The 20,636-nt window shown below is 39.9% G+C and overlaps 1 protein-coding gene across 6 annotated transcripts in view; it reads left to right on the top strand.

Annotated features, from left to right (window-relative positions):
• The window catches only part of PDE1C (phosphodiesterase 1C), a 511,032-nt gene that overhangs the window by 425,205 nt on the left and 65,191 nt on the right, over positions 1-20,636 (top strand). For all 6 annotated transcript variants that reach the window (XM_040472308.1, XM_040472309.1, XM_040472310.1 and 3 more), the window contains exons 10-15: positions 1,196-1,324; positions 3,364-3,465; positions 4,016-4,136; positions 12,067-12,148; positions 15,505-15,625; positions 17,263-17,438. In XM_040472308.1, coding sequence (XP_040328242.1) covers positions 1,196-1,324; positions 3,364-3,465; positions 4,016-4,136; positions 12,067-12,148; positions 15,505-15,625; positions 17,263-17,438 — 731 coding nt within the window. The remainder of the gene's footprint in view (positions 1-1,195; positions 1,325-3,363; positions 3,466-4,015; positions 4,137-12,066; positions 12,149-15,504; positions 15,626-17,262; positions 17,439-20,636) is intronic.

The raw sequence follows: 20,636 nt of genomic DNA on the forward strand, positions 1-20,636 counted from the left end.
AATAGCATTTGCTGAAGGAAGAGAGGTGGGTGGACTGTACATGGGTCTTTGCTGGAGACCAATGTCAAAACCAATCCCAACTCAGAGGAAATGGCTTAATTACAGCAGCTGGACATGAGCTTAATGTCACAAAATATACGTCAGTTAGAGCCTGACTTAAAAGATATAAGACCAGACCTTTCACCACGACATTTGTATGTTTTGTGTTATCTCCATAGGAGTGAGGATATTCCAGTGGGTTCAGGTATGCTTCGTTTAGAATAGAATTTAAACATTGGCTTCTTTAATAGAACTTTGTTCAAAGCATCTCAGCCCGTGTGATCCCTGCACAGAAAACTAAATCTGTGACCTGGTTCTTTGTCCTTTGATGGTATGTTAAGCCTAACACTTTAAAGGTATGCTAGATATATCCCAAAGTGTGGCCAATGACAGTCAGCAGTTATTGTGGGGAGCAGTGGCTGAATTTTCAGAAGACCTTGCCTTTATCCCAACCCTGACACTTAGGTACTGTGGGGTTCTGTGAAGTCACTTTAGATCACTGAGACTTGGCTTCCTTGATGAGCAACAAATAACCTGTAATAATCTAAGATTTCATTAAACTGAAGATATTAAAATAGTAAACACACAGCTCTGTGTTTGGTGCAATGGTCTGTAAGAAAGTGACTAAAAACTGTCATATAATTCTTATCATCTTTACTCTCAATTTTACACGTATGACTTTGACACGGCAAATTTTAAGATCAAGGCACTACCAGAGGAACTTGGCACACTGCACTTATCAAGTGGTATGTGTTAAGAGAATTATAATGATAATAAACAAATTCTTTCAGTGAATAAAAGTTTTAAAAATTAACGTTATTCCAGAAGATACAAGGAAGTTTGAGTTGACCCATGTTTTATGAAATCATCTTTGCTACTAGTAGAGATAATTGAGATCTGGTTATAGAATAGTTTTCAGAGAATTCTCAGGTTGGATATCACATATTTCACTTTCACATATTGACATTAAAATACCCTACATATATCTATTGATAATTGGTAGTGTTTGGTTTTAGCTTTTTGGTTGATATAAATGGCATGGGGCAAAGATAATTATTACATTTGGAAAAAAGACGATGCATTCTAGCTTGAGAGAGTTACCTGAAAAATCTCAACCGTTTAACATCCTAAATTATTTTCTTGGCTTTCTGTTCAGGTCTGACCCTGCTATTCTGTACAACGATAGGTCCGTATTAGAAAATCACCATTTAAGTGCAGCTTACCGCCTTCTGCAAGAGGATGAGGAAATGAATATTTTGATCAATCTCTCAAAGGACGATTGGAGGTAAGGATGAGGCAGGAGAGAGATTTGGAGGCCAAGAAAGGAACCGTGAGGAGAGATGAAATATGCTGCTTTTGGAGAAATAATACCATTTGAAATGTTTATGGCACCCTTTCTTCTGCTTCCCCCCCCCCCGCCCCCCTCCCCCCCTTTGCCCTCTCTTTTCTCTTTCTCTCTGTTCCCCCCCCCCCATCTGTCTTTTGCTTAACACAAATATTCAAATATATTATAGGCACTTTGGAAATACTTGCTGTTTGTTACCTTAGGAAACTTGTGTTGCCTTTATCTTCTGCCCCTGCCCCCCCTCCCCACCCCGGGAGTAGAATTCAGTGATTCATCACTTGCATATAATACTCAGTGCTCAACACAAGTACCCTCCTTAATACCCATCACCCATTTAGCCCATCCCCCACCCACCTCCCTCCATCAACCCTCAGTTTGTTCTCTGCTGTAAAGAGTCTCCTATGGTTTGTTTCTCTCTCTTTTTCCCCCTTCCTATATGTTTCTTAAATTCCACATATGAGTGAAATCATGTGGTATTTGTCTTTTTCTGATTTATTTCACTTAGCATAATACACTCTAGCTCTATCCACGTCACTGCAAATGGCAAGACTTCATTCCTTTTGATGGCTGAGTAATATATCTATATCTATCTATCTACATTGATATCAGCACACACACACACACACACACACACACACACACACACACACACACACCACATCTTTATCCATTCATCAATCAGTGGACATTTGGACTCTTTCCATAGTTTGGCTATTATTGATAATGAGGCTATAAATATTGGGGTACCTGTACCCCTACAAATCTATATTTTTGTACCCTTTGGGTAAATACCTAGCAGTGCAATTCAGCAAATTCAGTAAAGTCACAGGATATAAAATCAATATATAGAAATCAGTTGCATTTCTGTATATCAGTAATGAAGCAGCAGAACAAAAAATCAAGGAATTGATCCCATTTACAATTGCACCAAAACTAATTAAGATATCTAGGAATAAATCTTAGCTTCTTAAAATCTGAGTTTTTTTATTTAAAATATGTTTTTCACCTTCTATTTGATTTGAACTTTTTTAAAAAATTTCAAAACTTCCTAAGAAAATTATTTTGACGCTCAAAAAAAAATCGTGGATAACTAATTCTAGTGCCTAAATGACATTATGTGTCTTTGAATGAATTTAGGCACACCTGAGTTTAAATATGGACATGGCTACTAGCTATATGACATTTAGGAAGTTACTTAACCCCTTCACACTGTTGTAAAATTTATTTTCTAGAAAATAGATAATAAAATTTATCTCTTGCTTTGGTTAATGTTATGACAAAGGATATAACCCATTTAAAATGCTTAGCACACTTTGTGATGTATATGGCAACCCTGCAAGTCATGTAAATGTAGGTCAGGTGTTTCAAAGATTAGAGGCAAAACCATTTATTTTATTTAAAGTTTATTTATTTTGAGAGAGAGAGCAAATGGGGAGGAGCAGAGAGAGAGAGAGAGAGAGAGAGAGAGAGAGAATCCCAAGCAGGCTCTGCACTGTCAGCACAGAGCTGGACACAGAGCTCAAACCCACGAACTGTGAGATCATGACCTGAGCCGAAATCAAAAGTCCTATGTTTAACCAACTGAGCCACCCAGGTGCCACCAGAGGCAAAACTATTTGAATCCTTACAGAGTTCTGAATCTACGGTGATGCAAATAGTACTTATATTTTAATTAAACAGTCAGCTGTTTATCGAATATTTTTGTGCTAGCCATTATGCAAAGGTTCAGTGAAATAAGCCATGCTGAATGATATGTATATTCCATGTGTCATATCCCTAATAAATGATTTCCTTAATCCTTACCCTTCACTTATTCCCCATTAAAAAAAGAAAAAAAGCCCACCTAAAAGGCTCAAGTGGATTAGAAATGTCACAACTAATTAACTGGTTTTGCCTAGAAGTGGCAGAAAGTATAAACAAATTTTTGCTTTCCATTTTTTTACTTCTATGCTTCTCTCTCCACGGGGTATCCCTGAAAGGGAGTTTCGGACCTTGGTAATTGAGATGGTGATGGCCACGGATATGTCCTGTCACTTCCAACAAATCAAAGCAATGAAGACTGCTCTGCAGCAGCCAGAAGCGTGAGTGCCCCTGTGACCTCATGTGTTTTTATGGGTGTCCGAAGAGGTGCTTGTCCACGTTGTAGCATCTTTGAAGAGCACCTTCTTCAGAGAACGTTACTGAAGTCTCATAAAGTGGGGATGTTTGGAGGAAAGAGCATGAGAATTGTACATATCACAGATAGATTTTCATCAGGTTTGAAGTAAATAATAGGACCAGTAACAATTTGCTCCAGTTAGAATTTAAAATAATTCTTCGTGGGAAACTAAATCATCAAAGATTCACTCAGCGGAGAGGCCACAAAAGTCAGTGAGTGACTCTTGGGTTCTTGTCTTTTTGAACGATGCGGTCATTCCAGAGATACTTTTGAGTCTATATGTGAGGTGTGCAGCTCAATAAACATGGAGACTCAGCTGATGACCAGCTCAGTTGTAGGATGAAATGATGCTTTCCCCCAGTTCAGCTGAAGTGGGGTTTGAGATGGGAGAATAGAAGAGATAAAACAAAGCAATGATTTTTAAAAACTCTGAAAGTTTGATCCTCACGTGTTTGGGTCCTTTGGGTTGACAGAATTGAAAAGCCGAAAGCATTATCCCTGATGTTGCACACAGCAGACATTAGCCATCCAGCAAAAGCATGGGAGCTCCATCATCGCTGGACAATGTCACTCCTGGAGGAGTTCTTCAGACAGGTACCTTGTTGTGCTACTCCTCAGGGCTGTCATCAGTAGATATTTCTGAATTTTCTATTTCAGCAATGCTATAATAAGACTATGGGAACTGCTGTAATTTTCTTTGGGGAGTAAGGTTTCATAGCTTCTTGTTTGTTTGTTTTTTTTGTTTTGTTTTGGTTTTTTTGTTTCTTGGTCATGTGATGCCTGACTCTTACCTAAACTTTGATTCTCAGAACATTATGGTGTTTCTGTCCTATACATTTCTGTTTGGAAAAAAAAAAAACAAGCACTTGTTTTTGGCAGTCTTTTGTCAAAATGTCAACTGGTTACTTTCCTTTTTACTCTTTATTTTAATGGGTTGACCAAATGGTAGTTACTTTTGCATTGTCCTGTAGGATTAACATGTTAATCTTTAACTCATAATAATTTAGCTGTTATAATTGGTTGGGTTGTTTCTTTTGAGCAGATAAGCCATGTTGTCAAATTCCAAAGTGAGGTGTGGCAATTTGTGGTCAGGAAATCACTAGATGCTGCTGCTTCAATTATATTTAAACTTACTACATCCTAAGACACAGGGTTGTATTTTCTACAAGGGTAGCCAGAGTCATTAGTGAGTAGGCAGTACTTTAAAATTAAATTTAAAAAGGGGTGCCTGGGGGGCTCAGTCGGTTAAGCGTCCAACTTCAGCTCAGGTCGTGATCTCACAGCTTGTGAGTTCGAGCCCTGCATCGGGCTCTGTGCTGACAGCTCAGAGCCTGGAGCCTGCTTCAATTCTGTGTATCCTTCTTTCTTTGCCCCTACCCTGCTTGTGCTCATTCTCTCTCTCTCTCATAAATGAATAAATGTTAAAAAAAATTTTTTAAATAATATTAAATTTAAAAAAGGTACACAGAAGTAGAGAAATAGGGGAATAAGTGCATAGTACCAAAAACTGATGTCTTCTCTAGAAGAGCTGCCATTAAAACATCTGCTTTGAGATACGAGGTCCTGAGGTTGAAGGCAAGATGACATATGCAGACTGTGGGGCCTGAATTACAGCCAATTCACATCAGTACAGTTAATTCAGTTCTTGTCACTTCATGAAGGGTGGTTCATGTCATGGACTCAGAGACTTCTGACACTGCACAGAACATTTATGAAGGCCAGTCTCAACTTTGTCCCATGAACCGACAAGAGATAGGGTCTTTCACTGGTTACTTAATTTTTGGAAGCAAATTACTCCTATGATTACTCTTCTTCTGGGATTCTGGTTTGAATGGGAGAATTGTAGAAGGCATCTATATGTGTGTGTGTTTTCTTCTGAAACTGTACACAGTATCCAGTGATGAGGTGGGACTAGAGTTAACAGCATATTCAACGAAGTCCAGATGACTCTTCGTTGTTTTTTTCTATTCCACCTGGTTCGTGGGACTAATCAAATCACTCTTCTAGTTCCTAATGGACTTATCTGAGATTTGTGTTTTAGGACGTGGTAGTGGGGAGTGGATTTAGGGGGAGGTTGTACCAGATGTTTTCTTAGGGTCCTTCTGGCATTACATGTTCTACACTTCCTTCATACTGTCTAGGAGTTCACATCAGGGTACGCATATACACATGCACCCCTCAGCTGTTATGTGAATACACCAGCAGGGACCCTGTTCTGCATTTGGCTGTTTCCCTCTGCAAAGGCATTGGTTGGTCTCTCAGACTAGTTCTCACGGAGATCCTAGTGGTATGTGAGGAACTAGAGCTGCATAGGTGTGGCCTTATGTATATGAGAATGACTCTGCCAATTCATCCTTAATCAAGGGCTAATTTTGAACCATTTTTCCAGAAGCTCTTTTCCTAATATTAGTGAGAGGATTTTCTGTAAATACCCCCTCTCCATTATCATATGCTTTCTTTAATATTGCTTGTGTAATAACACCCCTAATGGCTAGGAGTATTTAATTTGTAGCCAAAGGTCGGTGATAGTAACTCATGTAAGTTTGAGGTAATGAAATGATTCCTTCTTTTAATTGTGAGTGGATATGAGAAATTACTTAAACATGTGCACATTTTCCCCATAAAAGAAACCTTGTTTGCATACACATATGTTTGAATTGAATGAAAACGTGCTAGAGGCAATGTGAAAATAACCTTATTGAATTTCTTGCCCATTGGGAATGGAATGTTAGCTCACTGGACTGGAACTACTTTTTAGTAATTATGATTCAGTAAATTATTTTTATTGACTTAATATTTTAACCCAGATGCCATAAGCCATTGTAAGTAACCCGTGTAGGAGAAATGTTGCCTCAGTTCTTAACTATAGATTTTAAATCAGACAGTTCAAATGGGAAATCTCAATGGGACTGTAGAGTCTTTGAAAGCATTACATTTGGAAGTTGGGTTATAATTCAAAATAAGGGCATAGCCTCAGTACTGAAAGACCAGACCTTCCATGCTTTGCTAAAAGAGTAAGTTATATCTTAAGTATTATAACCATATTTTACAAAATCTAAGCTACTGCTTCAGGGTGCTTCTCAATGAAATATTGACTTTAAAGAAGTATAAGTTTGCCTTTTTGGTAAATACATGCTATAAAAGTCTTGAGGTTCATTTCATTTATATTGTTGTTTATTTTTATATTTTGCAAATGTTCTCTACAATTCTTTTAATATCTTCTGTGTCTGTGGCTATTTCCCTGTTATTATTATTATTTTAAACGCTTATTTATTTATTTTGAGAGAGAGAGGGAAAAAGTGTGAGTGGGAGGGGGCAGAGATGGAGAGAGAGAATCTCAAGCAGGCTCTGCACTGATAGCGAGGCTCCATCAATGTGGGGCTCAATCCTATGAAGTATGAGATCATGACCTGAGCCAAAGTCAAGAGTTGGATGCTTAGCTGACTGAGCCACCATATTTCCCCATTTTAATTTTTTTAATTTTTAATTTTTAAAGTTTATTTTACTGAGAGAGAGAGAGAGAGAGGGAGAGAGAGGGGGAGAGAGAGAGAGAGTGCACATGTGTGAGTGGGGGAGGAGCAGAGAGAGAGGGAGACAGAGAATCCCAAGCATCCTCTGCATTGTCAGTGCAGAACCCTATGTAGGGCTCGAACTCGAACTTGCAAACTGTGAGATAGTGACCTGAGCCAAAATCAAGAATGGGATCCATAACTGACTGAGCCACTAAGTGCCCCTATTTCCTCATTTTTAATTTTCATTTCATATATTAGTGTTTGTGCCCTTCTCTATGAAATTAGCTAATCATTTGATTATTTTATTGTTTCTTTTTTATTTTATAATACCTTAATTGAGGTTTTCATTTGTACTAATTCGTTTCTTCTGCTTGAGTTTACTTTGTTCTTTTGTTAACTTCCTGAGATGTATGCTTAATTCACTTATTTACATTCTGCCTGTTTAACATTACTAAGACTAGGAGTTTGTCTTTTTCTTATGAATCTTACAGATTCATACATGCAGTATGTTTACAATCACTCCTTTCTAAATATTCTGGAATTTTGGTGTAGATTTTTCTTTTACCCAAGAGTTGCTTCTGATAGAAGTGTTTGTTTATATAATTTCCAGTGGTAGGGTCTTTTGCTTTCTAGTTTTGTAATTATTTGTGGGTTATTGAAATTAAATCACAGAAATTTTTCATTGTTTGGATTTTATTGTGAATCATTTGTCACCTACTGTATAATCAGTGTTGTGACTATTCACTGCTCTTGAAAAATATATTTACTTTCTTCTTGCAGGATATAAAATTCAAAGAATACTGTACACACCTACCTTCTCAATTATGTCATTTAGGTATTTTATATATCATTAAAATTTTTTTGATCTTTTGTAGGATGACAAGTGTTTCTATTTTTTTTTCTATGTAGTATGAAGGTTGATTCTATGTTACTTGGTTCTTGGATATTAATAACTATTAGACCATCATAATTTACTGTACCCCTTGTCATTATAAAGCCTGCCTCTGTATCTCATCTAATGCTTTTACCTAGAATTCAAATTTGACTCATTTTAAGAATATGACCCCTGTCTTTGCATAGATTTTTATGTTCCACCTTTCAGAAACATTTGGTTTGGGTGTGCCTTTTAAACACTGTATATAGGGGCTTCTGGGTTGGCTCAGTTGGTTAAGTGTCCGACTTCGGCTCAGGTCATGATCTCGCAGTTTGTGGGTTCGACAGCTTAGAGCCTGGAGCCTGCTTCGAATTTTGTGTCTCTCTCCCTCTGCTTCTCTCCTGCTCACACTCCATCTCTCTCTCTGTCTCTCTGAAAAATAAACATTAAAAATAAATAAACACTGTACATAGTTGAGGTTTTTTTATGAGGCGATCTAAGATTCTTTTCTTTTATTATTTGAAATCAGCTATATTAACATCCATTGAAATGACAGAAATACTTGATCTTAGGTGCCATGACATTTTACATTATGCTTTCTGTTTTTATGGTTTCTTCTTAAATAGTTCACTGTATTAGCTATGCTGTCTGCTTTGTTATGTATTTACTTCTTCTGATGACTTGGAAGTTTTATATTTTCAGTTTTTCCAGTGGCTAACTTGATAATAAAAAATTTTACACTCTATTTATTTCGATAGTATCTATTGCTTCCTTGTTATAAAAATTAGTAAACTTCTTTTCCTCTCACCTCTTCCCCAGCACCTGTTTTTAGCTGGCTTTATTAACTGGTTTAATTATTGTAGTCTGTCTTTTATTATTTAAATTTAGTTATTTTTTTTATGTATCAAGTTTAAATGATATATTCTTACCCCCATCTACAACAGATAAGAAAGCCAGTGTTTATTCATTACCTTCCAATACCATTCCCCATTTTTTTTCATAACATAATTAACTCCTTATTGCTATTTGTTGGCTATCATATTTCTAAACTGTCCTGAGTTTTTAAATGAGCATTCTCTGGCATGTACGACATGCTGTTTACAAAAGATAAACCTTAAACAATACCACTTGGAAAGGTGGAAAACATATCTGGCAAAAGCATAATTTTCTAGTTTGTTTTTGTCTTGGTTCTACTCACTGCTGGTACTTTAGCTCTGGTTGATCTTCCATCGGTTGGCCAAAGTTGTTCTTCAAGTGGTTTCTTTTAGAAGAACGAATGAACACATTTTTGTTTACTTGCCAGTTTTTCTACTGCTATTATCTTTGGGCCATAGTTTGCTTGCTTTTTTTTTTGGTGGGTGGTGGGCCAGGGGTGGAATCAAGCTTTCTTTCCCTGAAGACTTTTTTAGATTTCACTCAAATACGTGTGCATATTGCTATGGAGGGGTTGGAGGCCCTGCTGTAATTATTTTCATGTCTAGGTGATGTATCTTTTTGCTTATGTGCCCTAAAGGATCATTTCTTTACCTTTGAAGCCCACTGACAGAACTGGGATATATTTCAATAATGATTGTTCTGTAATAGCTTTTCTTGGGACCTGGTCTATTCTTTTCCTCTATAGATTCAGGTTACATTGATTAAATCTTTGAATGCTTTCCTTTTCCATTTATTTATTTCTCTTTTTTAGGGAAAGCAGTTATTCATATGTTGTCTCTCTTTTGTTTCTCTTCCATGTCTATCACTTTTCTTTTAAACCTTCATTAACTCTTTGATCAGGGGTATTTGTGTGGCCTGCTTTTTACACTCCTGACCTCTATGCCCCTTACTGTGTTTCCATTGAGAAAAACTCTTTTTTGTGCAGCTTCGTATGCAATCTTCCTTTATGCAATGGTCTGTTTTTCTTTTCCGTTAGTTACAAAACTATCCTTTGTACTGAGGCTTTTGCCCTTCTTAAAAAATATTGATGTCTTCAGTAAAAAGGAAAGTGTTTGAATAATTCCACATGGGCCAGTAGTTATAGAACCATATAATATTGTTTCAATCAAGTTGAATTCACCAGAAGTACACCTTTCCACATTACTTTCTGCAAATTACTTTTTTTCCAATTCATAAATGTACCTGTCATCCAAAGGGAATTCAATGACTACTATTTTAAAATAGGGTTTTAATAGTTGAGCCTGCTCAGCTCAATTAAATCCAAAAGATGTATGTGATGTATAGATGTGGGTACAGACAAGTCCATGGGATAAGAAGTTGTTTTATAGCTTGTACTTTTTCAGTAATAAAATCCAAACTAATGCTTACGTCTTAATAGTCAAGTGGTTAGTGTTTCCCACCTCTTCTTCTAAACCACCCCCATTAAAATGGGCCAGAAAACCAACTTGTGTCCCTGCTTCATAGGGAATAAGAGTGGGTTTTACTTGTTTAAGCTGAGATATCCCACAGAACCATCTACACCACAACAGTTTATGTCATAAATCCTCTTCCTTCTTTTTATACTGCCCAAGAAGAAATAGCTCAGGGGTAAATTATTTTTATCATGCCAAGGAATACTCAGAAACAGAAGAACCATTGTGTCCCATGGGGTGTCTATCCAGGAAAGAGTGCAGAAGGAACTGAGCCACTTCAGGACTGTTCCTGAGACCCTTGGATGTCCCCAGCACCTATTGTGACCCCACCATTCAGCTTCCTCAGACGCCCATTCCTTTTCCTTCCTTTCCTTTTGTGTGTGTGAACCAGCATCCTTTCTCTTCAATAACATGCCTTAGAAAGAAAACGTATTTAGTTTTTGAACTTTGGCCTAGTTTTTGAATGACATTGTTACTTTTCACTTACTATTAATTTATTGGTAGTATTTATTATAATCAGAGTGTATTTGAGATAATAAATTCACTAAATGTTCCTCAAATCTTGACTTAAATATTAGAGATATCTATTACAAAATGATAATAGTTTTTTATTTATTTACATATGTTTTCTCATTATTTAATCCTCATCATAACCTGATGAGATAAGTATTATTATCCATACTTTATAGAACATAAGACTGAAATGTAGAGAAGGAAAGTCAACTTCCTGTGATCACACAGCTAGAGGGAGAAAGGCCAGATTCAAGCCCAAATCAGTAGCCATTAACCTGAGCAAATTCTAGCCTTGTAAAATGAATCAGCACACCTTCACTACTATAAGAAAGCTGTCATATTTTTCCTTTCCTCCAGATGTGTGACTAAAGTCACACGGGTTTTAATTTTTTTTATTATTGTTTATTTGCTTTTGAGAGAGAGAGAGAGAGAGAGAGAGAGCAGGGGAGGGGCAGACAGAGACAGAGACAGGGAATTCGAAGCAGGCTCCAGGCTCTGAACTATCAGCACAGAGCCCGATGCAGGGCCAGAACCCACGAGCTGTGAGATCATGACCTGAGCCAAAATTGGACGCTTAACCAACTGAGCCACCCAGGCGCCCCTGGTTCAGGTTTTAGAAAATCATCTCCCTCATCATTTAGACTTTCCATAGTACTCGCTTATTATAGTGATGGTTTTTTAGTGAGATTGAGAATATATTGGTCAGAAAATTATTATTGTCTAACTTGGTAAACACAAGCAAGTATTTACTCTGTTTCATTTTTTGGTCCACTGTTCATTATGGACCCCTGTGCTTAAGACCCCAGAGCACTTACCTCAGGTGTATGGCTTTAGGTAGCAACACTAGCAGAATAAATCCCATCAGTCTGGTTTGAATTTGTGTCTTGGCAGGGGTGGGAGGAAGAGGTTCACTGGCTCAAGAAACGCCACACAGATCGACGAAAACTTGAGAACACACAGGAATTCTGGCTGAGTTTTAGCTCTAGGCCACAGAACTCGTTGGCTTTTCTTTCCTCGGGCACCAATTGCTGCCCGATGAGGCTTTCTGTACAACAGCATGTGCCTTTGCAGTTGGATGGAATGATCGGACCCCAGAGGGTTTCAGCCTCTTGGTGTCTTTTATGCACAGGATCAGGCCCCAGAAGGACTTCTTACATAATGTAATGGTAATAATTATAATAAAGACCAGTGGCCTTTGTGGCAGTTGAAGTTGCTAAATAAAATCTGGGCAACTCCACCTACTGATCTTAATTTACTGTGACCTCCTATTTTTCCAGGGTGACAGAGAAGCAGAGCTGGGGCTGCCTTTTTCTCCTCTGTGCGACAGAAAGTCAACGATGGTTGCTCAGTCGCAAGTGGGTACGTGTTGACAGCCTTTTGGATGGAAAGAAAAAACGGACTGGGGTTGCCTGGAAGTAAGCGCAGGTGCTCCCAGTGATACTTTGGCTGGGAACCTGGCTCCATTCTGCTGTGCCATGCTTATGGCTTTGGCTGATTGGGTTGTTAGAGCCCCTCTCCCCATCCTTGTCCCTGGAATGTCGCTGGTTCGTAGGAAGATTAGACAGTGGTGCTCTGCTGTGTCTATCATTCCCCACTAAGAGCAGAGAGGGCCTCAACTTTCCAACGTGGTAAAAATCAGTGACAGGAAGCCCATTGTATTTCAACCTCTCCATTCTGCATGCAACACTGGAAGTCTCCCTGTCATTTCTCCCCAGTGATGCTTCTTCCTTTGGCCCTGTTTCCAGGACAGTCCTATTTCCTGGATGAGCTTCATTCCAGGAATGGCTCATTTTCAATGTTTCCTTCTTTTTAAAAACTTTTCAGCACTTTTTTTTAAATAAAGATAATTTTGTACTGCTAATAACCATAATATATGTGAATTACAAAAATCCTTAGATATGAGGGTACCAGTATCAAACATTAATCAAATATCATCAGTGATCTCCACCTTGGAAGAGTCTGAAATTATTCAAAAAATAAATTCAACAAGGATTTACTGATTTTTTTCTACTTGTGTTTTGAATACTATTTTTCATAATTGTTTTCATTACTATTGTATTGAGTTTCTATTAGGCATGGGGCACTGCTGGGCACTGTACTAGATGGTATAAAAAACAAATACAAATTATAAATGCTATCTGCTCCCAAAGACATTGAGCCAGTATTGGGTAGTAGGCAAGACTTTAGGCAAACAGTGTCTGTTTGAGTGTTACAGTGCTCAGATTGAGTTTTCTATGTGGTACATTCAGGCACAGAGTAGTGTCTGTGGACCGTTAAACCCAGAAAGATTTGTTGAAGGGTAATGTTTGAGTTGGGGATTAAGAAAGAAGTAGACAGTGTAGGCAAATGGTGCTGTAGGTGAGAGGCGTGTAACAGGCACATGGAAGGGCATTCCAAACAAGGGATTAGCACATACAAAGCAGGGAAATTTAAAACAGCCTAGTACGGTCAGGGAATTACAAATAATTCCATATGGTTGGAGTAGTGGGCAGAGTGTATGATGAAGTAAGGGCCGTGTATGGAGAGAAAATCAAGGCATATCCAAAGAGTTTTAAGTAAGATTTAAAAATGTATAAATGGATGCTTTAGAATGAGAGTCAGCAAACTGTAGCCTGTGAGCCATACATGGCCTACCACTTGGTCCTGTAAATAATTCCATTATAAGACAGCTAAGTGCGATATTTGAGTGTTGTCTGTGGCTACCTTTGCACTACAGTGTGAGAGTTACGTAGCTGTCCTATATTTGGCCCGTAGAACCTAAAATATTTACTATTTGGCCCTTTACAGAAAAAGCTTGTCAACCACTGTTATAGCAAGATTTCTCTATCAGTAGCTTGGAGGGTTTTGAGTAAGACTAGAGGTGGGGAAATCAGCTGGGTGCCTTCTGCAGGCTTACAGGGAAGAGATGATGAGTGTGAGAATTGAGGAAGCACATAGACTCTCCAGGAGAAAGGTGGCATATAACATATTAAGGATTCAGCTGGATGCAAACCTAAGGTAAAGGCAGCGATCCAGATTAAGTGGTTGGATCATGGTCCCATTTATGAGGGTTGGAGGGAAAGCTGATGAGTTAGTTCTGGTTTGGACATACTGAGTTTAACTTGTAAGAAAGCAAAAAGGTGAAATAGTATCACGAAACACTTAAGTTTCAGCTTAAGCTAAAATTGTAAAAGTATACGTCAATTAACTATAACACAAATTTGGCCATCAGTGTTTCCTTATCAGGATACTATGGGCATTTGGGGCAATCCTTGTTTGGTCAATTACATTATACGGTTTTCAGCATCCTTCATTGCTGGACATTAAATGCCAAGATCACCTGCACTTCAGTCATTATGAAAACCACATAAGCATTTGTACCAAACACTGTATTTCCTTGGATTGGCATTTCATTTCCTTCTAACTTGCACATGGCTGCGTTAAGGAACGACGACCAATAGTTTCAGGTCATATAGTTTCTCCTAACGTGTCACAGAACACTCGGGTATTTTTGAGCCATTGACACAGTGACTCCAGCCTAACATCAACTGTCTCTCCAACATGGCCGTATCTCTAAGGTACAGTTCCAGATCTGACCCCTCTCCCAGTTTCCAGCCCTGTTTCTCCCAATTCCGTTTGCCCTCTGCCATCTGGATGTGTCCCCTGCACCTAATAGCACATCTAAGTCTGAGCCCATCATTTTTTTCCCCAGCCACGTTTTGTCCCCCCGCCATCATCCCTGTGTTCTCTGCTCTGCTGTGCGAGATCTCCTTGGAGACAGCACCACTACTGCAGCACGTGGACCTGTGCCTCCATCACACATCTGCCTTGTGATGAATGACACTGGGTCTCCCCTCCCTTACCTTCCTTTGGGCTATCTCGACAGCTTCTAAAATGATTTTCTCAGCCTCAGCCCCTCCTGCTCTCTCCCTTCCCATCCCTCTTGCCAAATTAACTTTCCCAAAGAACATTTAAAAAAATCTTAACTGTGATGGTGCCCAAACACGTCAAGGAGCGTAGAGTACCCATCTAAGTCTCAGCTCCTTAGCTCCACCCTCAGGAGCCTCCTGCCCTAAACAGGTGACTACCTGCCTTCCCAAGATTCCCCTTTCCAACTCCAAAAGAGTCTTTAAGCTTCAGTCATTCCTCAGACACATCCTACCTTTTTCCTATCCTTGTCACTTTGCTTATTCCACTCCTTCCACCTAAAGTGAAGAGCCTTAGGTCTCAGCTCAAACACACAACTCCCCTAGAGCTATTCACAGACCTCTCGTGAGAGGGCAAATATCCTTCCTTCCTTACCTTCCCAGAGGCCTTATTTGGGCTTCCCCTTGGGCCCTTTCCATATCCCCTCAGGGTCATTTTTGTGCTCAGGTCATCTCTCCTGTAAACTCCTTGAGGGTAGGCAGGTTGTGTTCTACATCTTCATCTTTTATGCAGCACCAACCACAGATCTATGACACAGTGGAGGTTGGATATGAGTTTCTTAAGCACTTTATTGCACCATCTACTAAAAAGTCATGGGAAGTTACATAGGAGAGATGGAACTCATTCATGATATTCAACTCCAGGAATATGTTAAATGAATAAGACCAACCTTCTCTCTCCTGATCTGATCTGGAGCTCCTCTGCAGATGAAGTTTAAAAAAAAGAGAAGGTTCATCAGATTCCATAGGGAAATATGGAAGGGACCAGTTTATGTGTAGTTCCTCTGAAGCGTTGCTGTCTCTCTTCAGGTTTTATTGATTTCATCGTGGAACCCACCTTTACTGTGCTCACGGACATGACCGAAAAGATCGTGAGTCCTTTAATTGATGAAACCTCCCAAACTGGCGGGACAGGACAGAGGCGTTCAAGGTCAGTGCAGAAGCTTGAAGGGTGAGGGTCAGGTCGGCCTCTCCACAAGGACAGAGTCACTCCTTTGGGAGAGATGGGGGTTTTTCATAATGATGTTTGCCCTCCCTCTCTTGTAAGAGAGATGTCTGCCTCTTTCTTTTTCTCAGAGGAGTTGAAGCTGTACTGTCTGTACTCTCCAGGCTGGCCGGGAGGGGAATGACCAAGGTCCACACCGTGACCGGAGCATTCCCAGTACAGGTTTCCTACCACATTCTCTCTTTCAGTGCTTTTGCTCGTGACAACATCCACCTTGGCACTTTGATTGCCTGAGCCCAGACAGTCCTTGCTTCCCATAATCCAAAAAGACAGTCCTCCTGATCGGAGTCATCCCAAGAAATGAAACTCACTTTCATTTCTAGGTTCAGGAAGGGAATGAAGTGGAGGAAGGAAAAAAACCTGCAAGTTTTAAATCACCCTCTGACACGGTTTCATTATATTGAGTATAGATTAGTGGCAGGTTCTGGAGTCAGATTCCAGGTTAAACATCCCAATCCCATTACGTTGTAGCTGTGTCATCTCAGGCGAGTTTTCTTGATTTCCCATGTAGGTTGTAATACTCCTAGGTTGGAGGAAAGACAAAGTGAGTTATTCAGTCTACATAAAGCCCTTATAACAGGATCAAGCACGGAGGAAATGCTTGCACCATGGCTAGTATTCCTGCCCCTCCCCCGCTTGTCCATGTTAAAACCTGGGGCTTTGTCATAAATGAGAAAGGGGGGAAATGGAATTGATGGGAAAAATAAGAAAAGAGCAAGAAGGAGAGAAGGTAAGAGGAATATTAGGACAGTGGGATCCCGAACACTCAAGGTGAATGAACCCAGTGACGGCTGCTAACAAGGAGGACGGAAGCCTTCTCCCTGGTCCCCTGCCCCACGGGACTGGGCTGAAACATATCCTGCTGGTCTAGTCAGCCAAGGTTGTCAGCGGGTGCGCATTTGTGTCAGTCACTGCGCAAGCCACCTGGAAGTGTATAATACCTTAAAGTTTCCCAGGAGGCTACACTTTCTATGTTTGCAAAAATGCCCATGTTTCAAGCTTGAAGTAATATTCATTTTAAAAAATGTCTTTTGCGTGTCTCATTTCCCACAATCTCCAAGGTGTCTGTGCCTTTTCAGCTTCCCCAGAGGATACAAGGAAATCATCTTACTCTGGCCTTGGGGATCCTGGGGTCAGAGGCACTCAAGTACAGGGGGAGGTGGACCTGGAGAGAAAGAGGAACAAGTGACTGGGTAACTTGGAACAGTGGTCAGTGTAGAAGCAGGTGGGTGCACTGTGGAACTAAGTAGGAGCCTGGTTTCAAATTAGTTAACTTCGGAGAGTTGAAGCCAGAAGATTCATATGAGGGAATTCTAGTCATATTGAATAAGAAGATACCAATCAACAGAGAAGAAATACAGGGGATATGGATACTCATGAGGCTGAAATCTTGATCTTTTTCTCCTGCTGAGAATACAGAATTTCCCATCTCTCACATACGGAAAGAGGAATTGCACCCCAATAACTTGAGGAGCGTTGTTCACTCCTTTCTTGGGCTTGCTTACTGGGATATGTTTTTCAAACACTAACCGTCCTCTTGGGTATGACTTTTTGATCTCCAGTTTGAACAGCATCAGTTCGGCAGATGCGAAGCGATCGGGTGTCAAGAGCACTGGCTCAGAAGGAAGTGCGCCCGTCAACAGTTCTGTCATCCCTGTTGACTATAAGAGTTTTAAAGCCACGTGGACTGAGGTGGTGCACATCAATCGGGAGAGATGGAGGGCCAAGGTGCCCAAAGGTAACATGCTACTGGGGAACCTTCCTGGAGATCTGTCCAAATCCACTTAAAAAAACAAGGCATTGCCAACCCTGATTTCTAGGTATTGCAAATGAAGCACAATCTCAGGCTGTTTATCCAAGTGGCGGAATGTTAGGCTCTTCCGTCTTTTGCTGTTCATTGTACGTAATGCTCAGTACATGACAGAATGAGGCAGCCCACCGAGTCCCCATTTCAGCATGACCTTTGTGCTGTATGACTGAATTCCTCTTTTTGGTATAAAGATTCTACAGAGGATGGGTGTTGTTATTTCTTGGTTTTTGCTAGACTACTTTCATTCTCATTTCGTGTCATGTGACACACTTGTGAGGCCTTAATTTCTTCCTTCCTCTAAGTAAAGCCTGGCCAATAGCCACCCCTGCCATTACGTTAGGACAGAGAGAGCTTTAATATCATTGCATACATTTTTATCTTCCTTTCATGTTCTCAACTTCCTTTCAATCATAACTCAGACTGATCTTCTGAGATGAAGGTAACTTGTAGGTAAAATTCATTGAGGCCAATGTCAAAATTCATATCAGAAACATCATGACTCTTGGTACTGTAAATAAAAAAGACTGAAATCTGTGCGCTTCTTGAAAGCTGAAACCCATTTGCTCATACATGTATTTGTGTTTATTGAACACATACTACATGGTCCATACATACTACATGCTCATCTTGTAGTCTAGGGAGGAACACATACCTGAGATAATGTGAATCAGGCATGATGCTGTGGTGCCTGATTCCAGGGAGGCACGAAAACATAGCTGGCTCTTGGGACCTCAGCGAGGAGATCGGTGAGGGGACTGATCCCAGTAGGATTTATGGAGGTGAGCCTTCAATAATAGTCAGTGCTTGTTAACATCTACTGAATGAATCCCTACTATGTGCCAGGCTCTGTGTTCTGTGCCAAGAGTGCAGAGGTGAATAACAGACATCCTCATCCTCAAAGCTCACAGTCTCTCGAGGGCAGGAGGCATTACCACAGAGTTTCTTTCAAAGAAAGAATGGAAGTTCACTCAAGGATTTGCACTTGTCACCAGCACTCACTGGCCCCTGTCCCCAGATCCTCATAACAAGGAAAGAGAGTTCTATCCTCAAACACAACACTGACACTTTCATCCACCAGTGCCCGCACAACACGTTGGAAGAAGTGCGGGAGTGGCTGGGCGCAACATGTTCCGGCCCTGTTGGCCCCTCATACTTCGGGGGTGCTTCCGGTGTGGGAGAGAAGAGACCTCACTGCTGGAGTTAATCAGATGCCAGCCACTGTGGCTTGTCCGCAGAATCCTGTCCAAGTGGCTGCTCATTTCATGTGGGACAGAGGGCTTATATTTATATTTATGTTTATGGTGCTGTTAAGGCATAATTGGGCCCTTATCATTTCAGGACAGATGTTGCACCCTGAGCTACGGAGCCAACTCCTCTTCTGTACTTTAAGTGTAGCCTCTCACAGTGTATTCAGATGCTTTAAACATTTAAATTCTCCCTGTTGGCAGGCATTGCAAACAGCAGTGGCAGCTACTACCTCATCTCAAAAGAAGCACTCTCTTGTAATCAATTACACTCATTACGTTTGAAAATCCAATTCCTGACAGCACACAGTCTAAAGAGGTACTTCAGAATAATTTGTTTGCAGTTGTCTGGCTTCCTTAAGTTACCTTCTGAAACTAATGACCTGGGGGAGCGTTAGTTTCTTTGCCAGGAGAAAACTGGCCCTTTAAGAATGACAGATAAATAAAAGCGGATAATTACAAAATATTAGGTACGCTGATGGAGATATGGTTAAGCTATTTTGGAAGCATAAAGGGACGTTTCCCTAAACCTGCTTATTTGGGTATTTGGGAAGGCAGCCTGTAGCCAGGACTTCAAGGATGCTTGAGGTTGAGTCCTGAAGGAGGTGCTATATTTAAAAATGGGGAACAAGGAGGGAGTGGACACAGGCACAAAGCCTGGATTATGTATGTTTTGTGGGAGAATAGTTTGAATATCAAAGCAAATTTCAGTTAGTGGGGAAATGGAGAATTGAATCCCTATTTGCACTGTGCTCTTTGGCAGATTCATGTAGATTTCTTGAGAAAATTACCTTCTGGGGATGATAATACACATCACAGAGCTGATGCAAAGAACAGAAATAATATATGAAAAGCACTGAGAACAGAGCCTATGTGTGGTTAGTGCCTGATAACTCATAGCTGTTACTTTAAAAAATTGGAAAAGAAAGTTAGAGGTTTGAATGCAGAGTTATGAAGACGGTGGTAAAAATACTAACCTATATCTAATACTTTATTACATTTTCAGCCTCCCGGTAATGCTGTTGACTAGTTCACTGGTGTTAAGAAATTCAGTTTGCATCTCTTTTCCCTCTGGTGATTAGTTTGTACCAGATTATCCCAGGCTGTTTTGCCTATTCTTTTCTATCAGAAAACTTGATTTCAAGAAAGCCTGACCTGTATGGAGCATTTGAACCTATGTTGTTATTAAATGGATTAGAACGGGATCTAAAGTCTCGGTTTTACTGACCAACCTGATTTACAAAGCGAGCTAGACCAGAACCCATAGTTGTTAGAAAAGATTAAACCAATATTTCTTAACAGCTCTCAGGACTGAAAATTATTGTTCCCAAACAAAGATGTGTAGCTATAACAATTTGCAAGTCTGATCAATATTGATCAATTAAAAATTTTGTTTAATGTTTGTTTTTGAGAGAGAGACAGAGGGCAAGTGGGGGAGGGCAGAGAGAGAGGGAGACACAGAATCTGAAGTAGACTCCAGGCTCTGAGCTGTCAGCACAGAGCCTGACGCAGGGCTTGAACTCACAAACCATGAGATCCTGACCTCAGCTGAAGTCAATGCTTAACCGACTGAGCCACCCAGGCTCAATATTGATCAATTTTTGTTTAGTATTTAATACTTTTTAAACATTTCTTCTGGTGTAAGAATAATTTGTGTTTAGGTTACAGTGCTGACATATAAATAAGATATATAAAGAAGAAAATAAAAATCACTCCAAACCTCTCCAACCAGACATAGCTATTAGTGAAATTCTCATGTATTCTTTTTTCTTTTCTTTTTCTTCTCTTTTCTTTTTTTTAATATGAAATTTATTGTCAAATTGGTTTCCATACAACACCCAGTGTTCATCCCAACAGGTGCCCTCCTCAGTGCCCATCACCC

The sequence above is a fragment of the Herpailurus yagouaroundi genome, unplaced genomic scaffold, assembly GCF_014898765.1.
Source record: "Herpailurus yagouaroundi ecotype Mexico unplaced genomic scaffold, PumYag 100, whole genome shotgun sequence".
Lineage (NCBI taxonomy): Eukaryota > Metazoa > Chordata > Mammalia > Carnivora > Felidae > Herpailurus > Herpailurus yagouaroundi.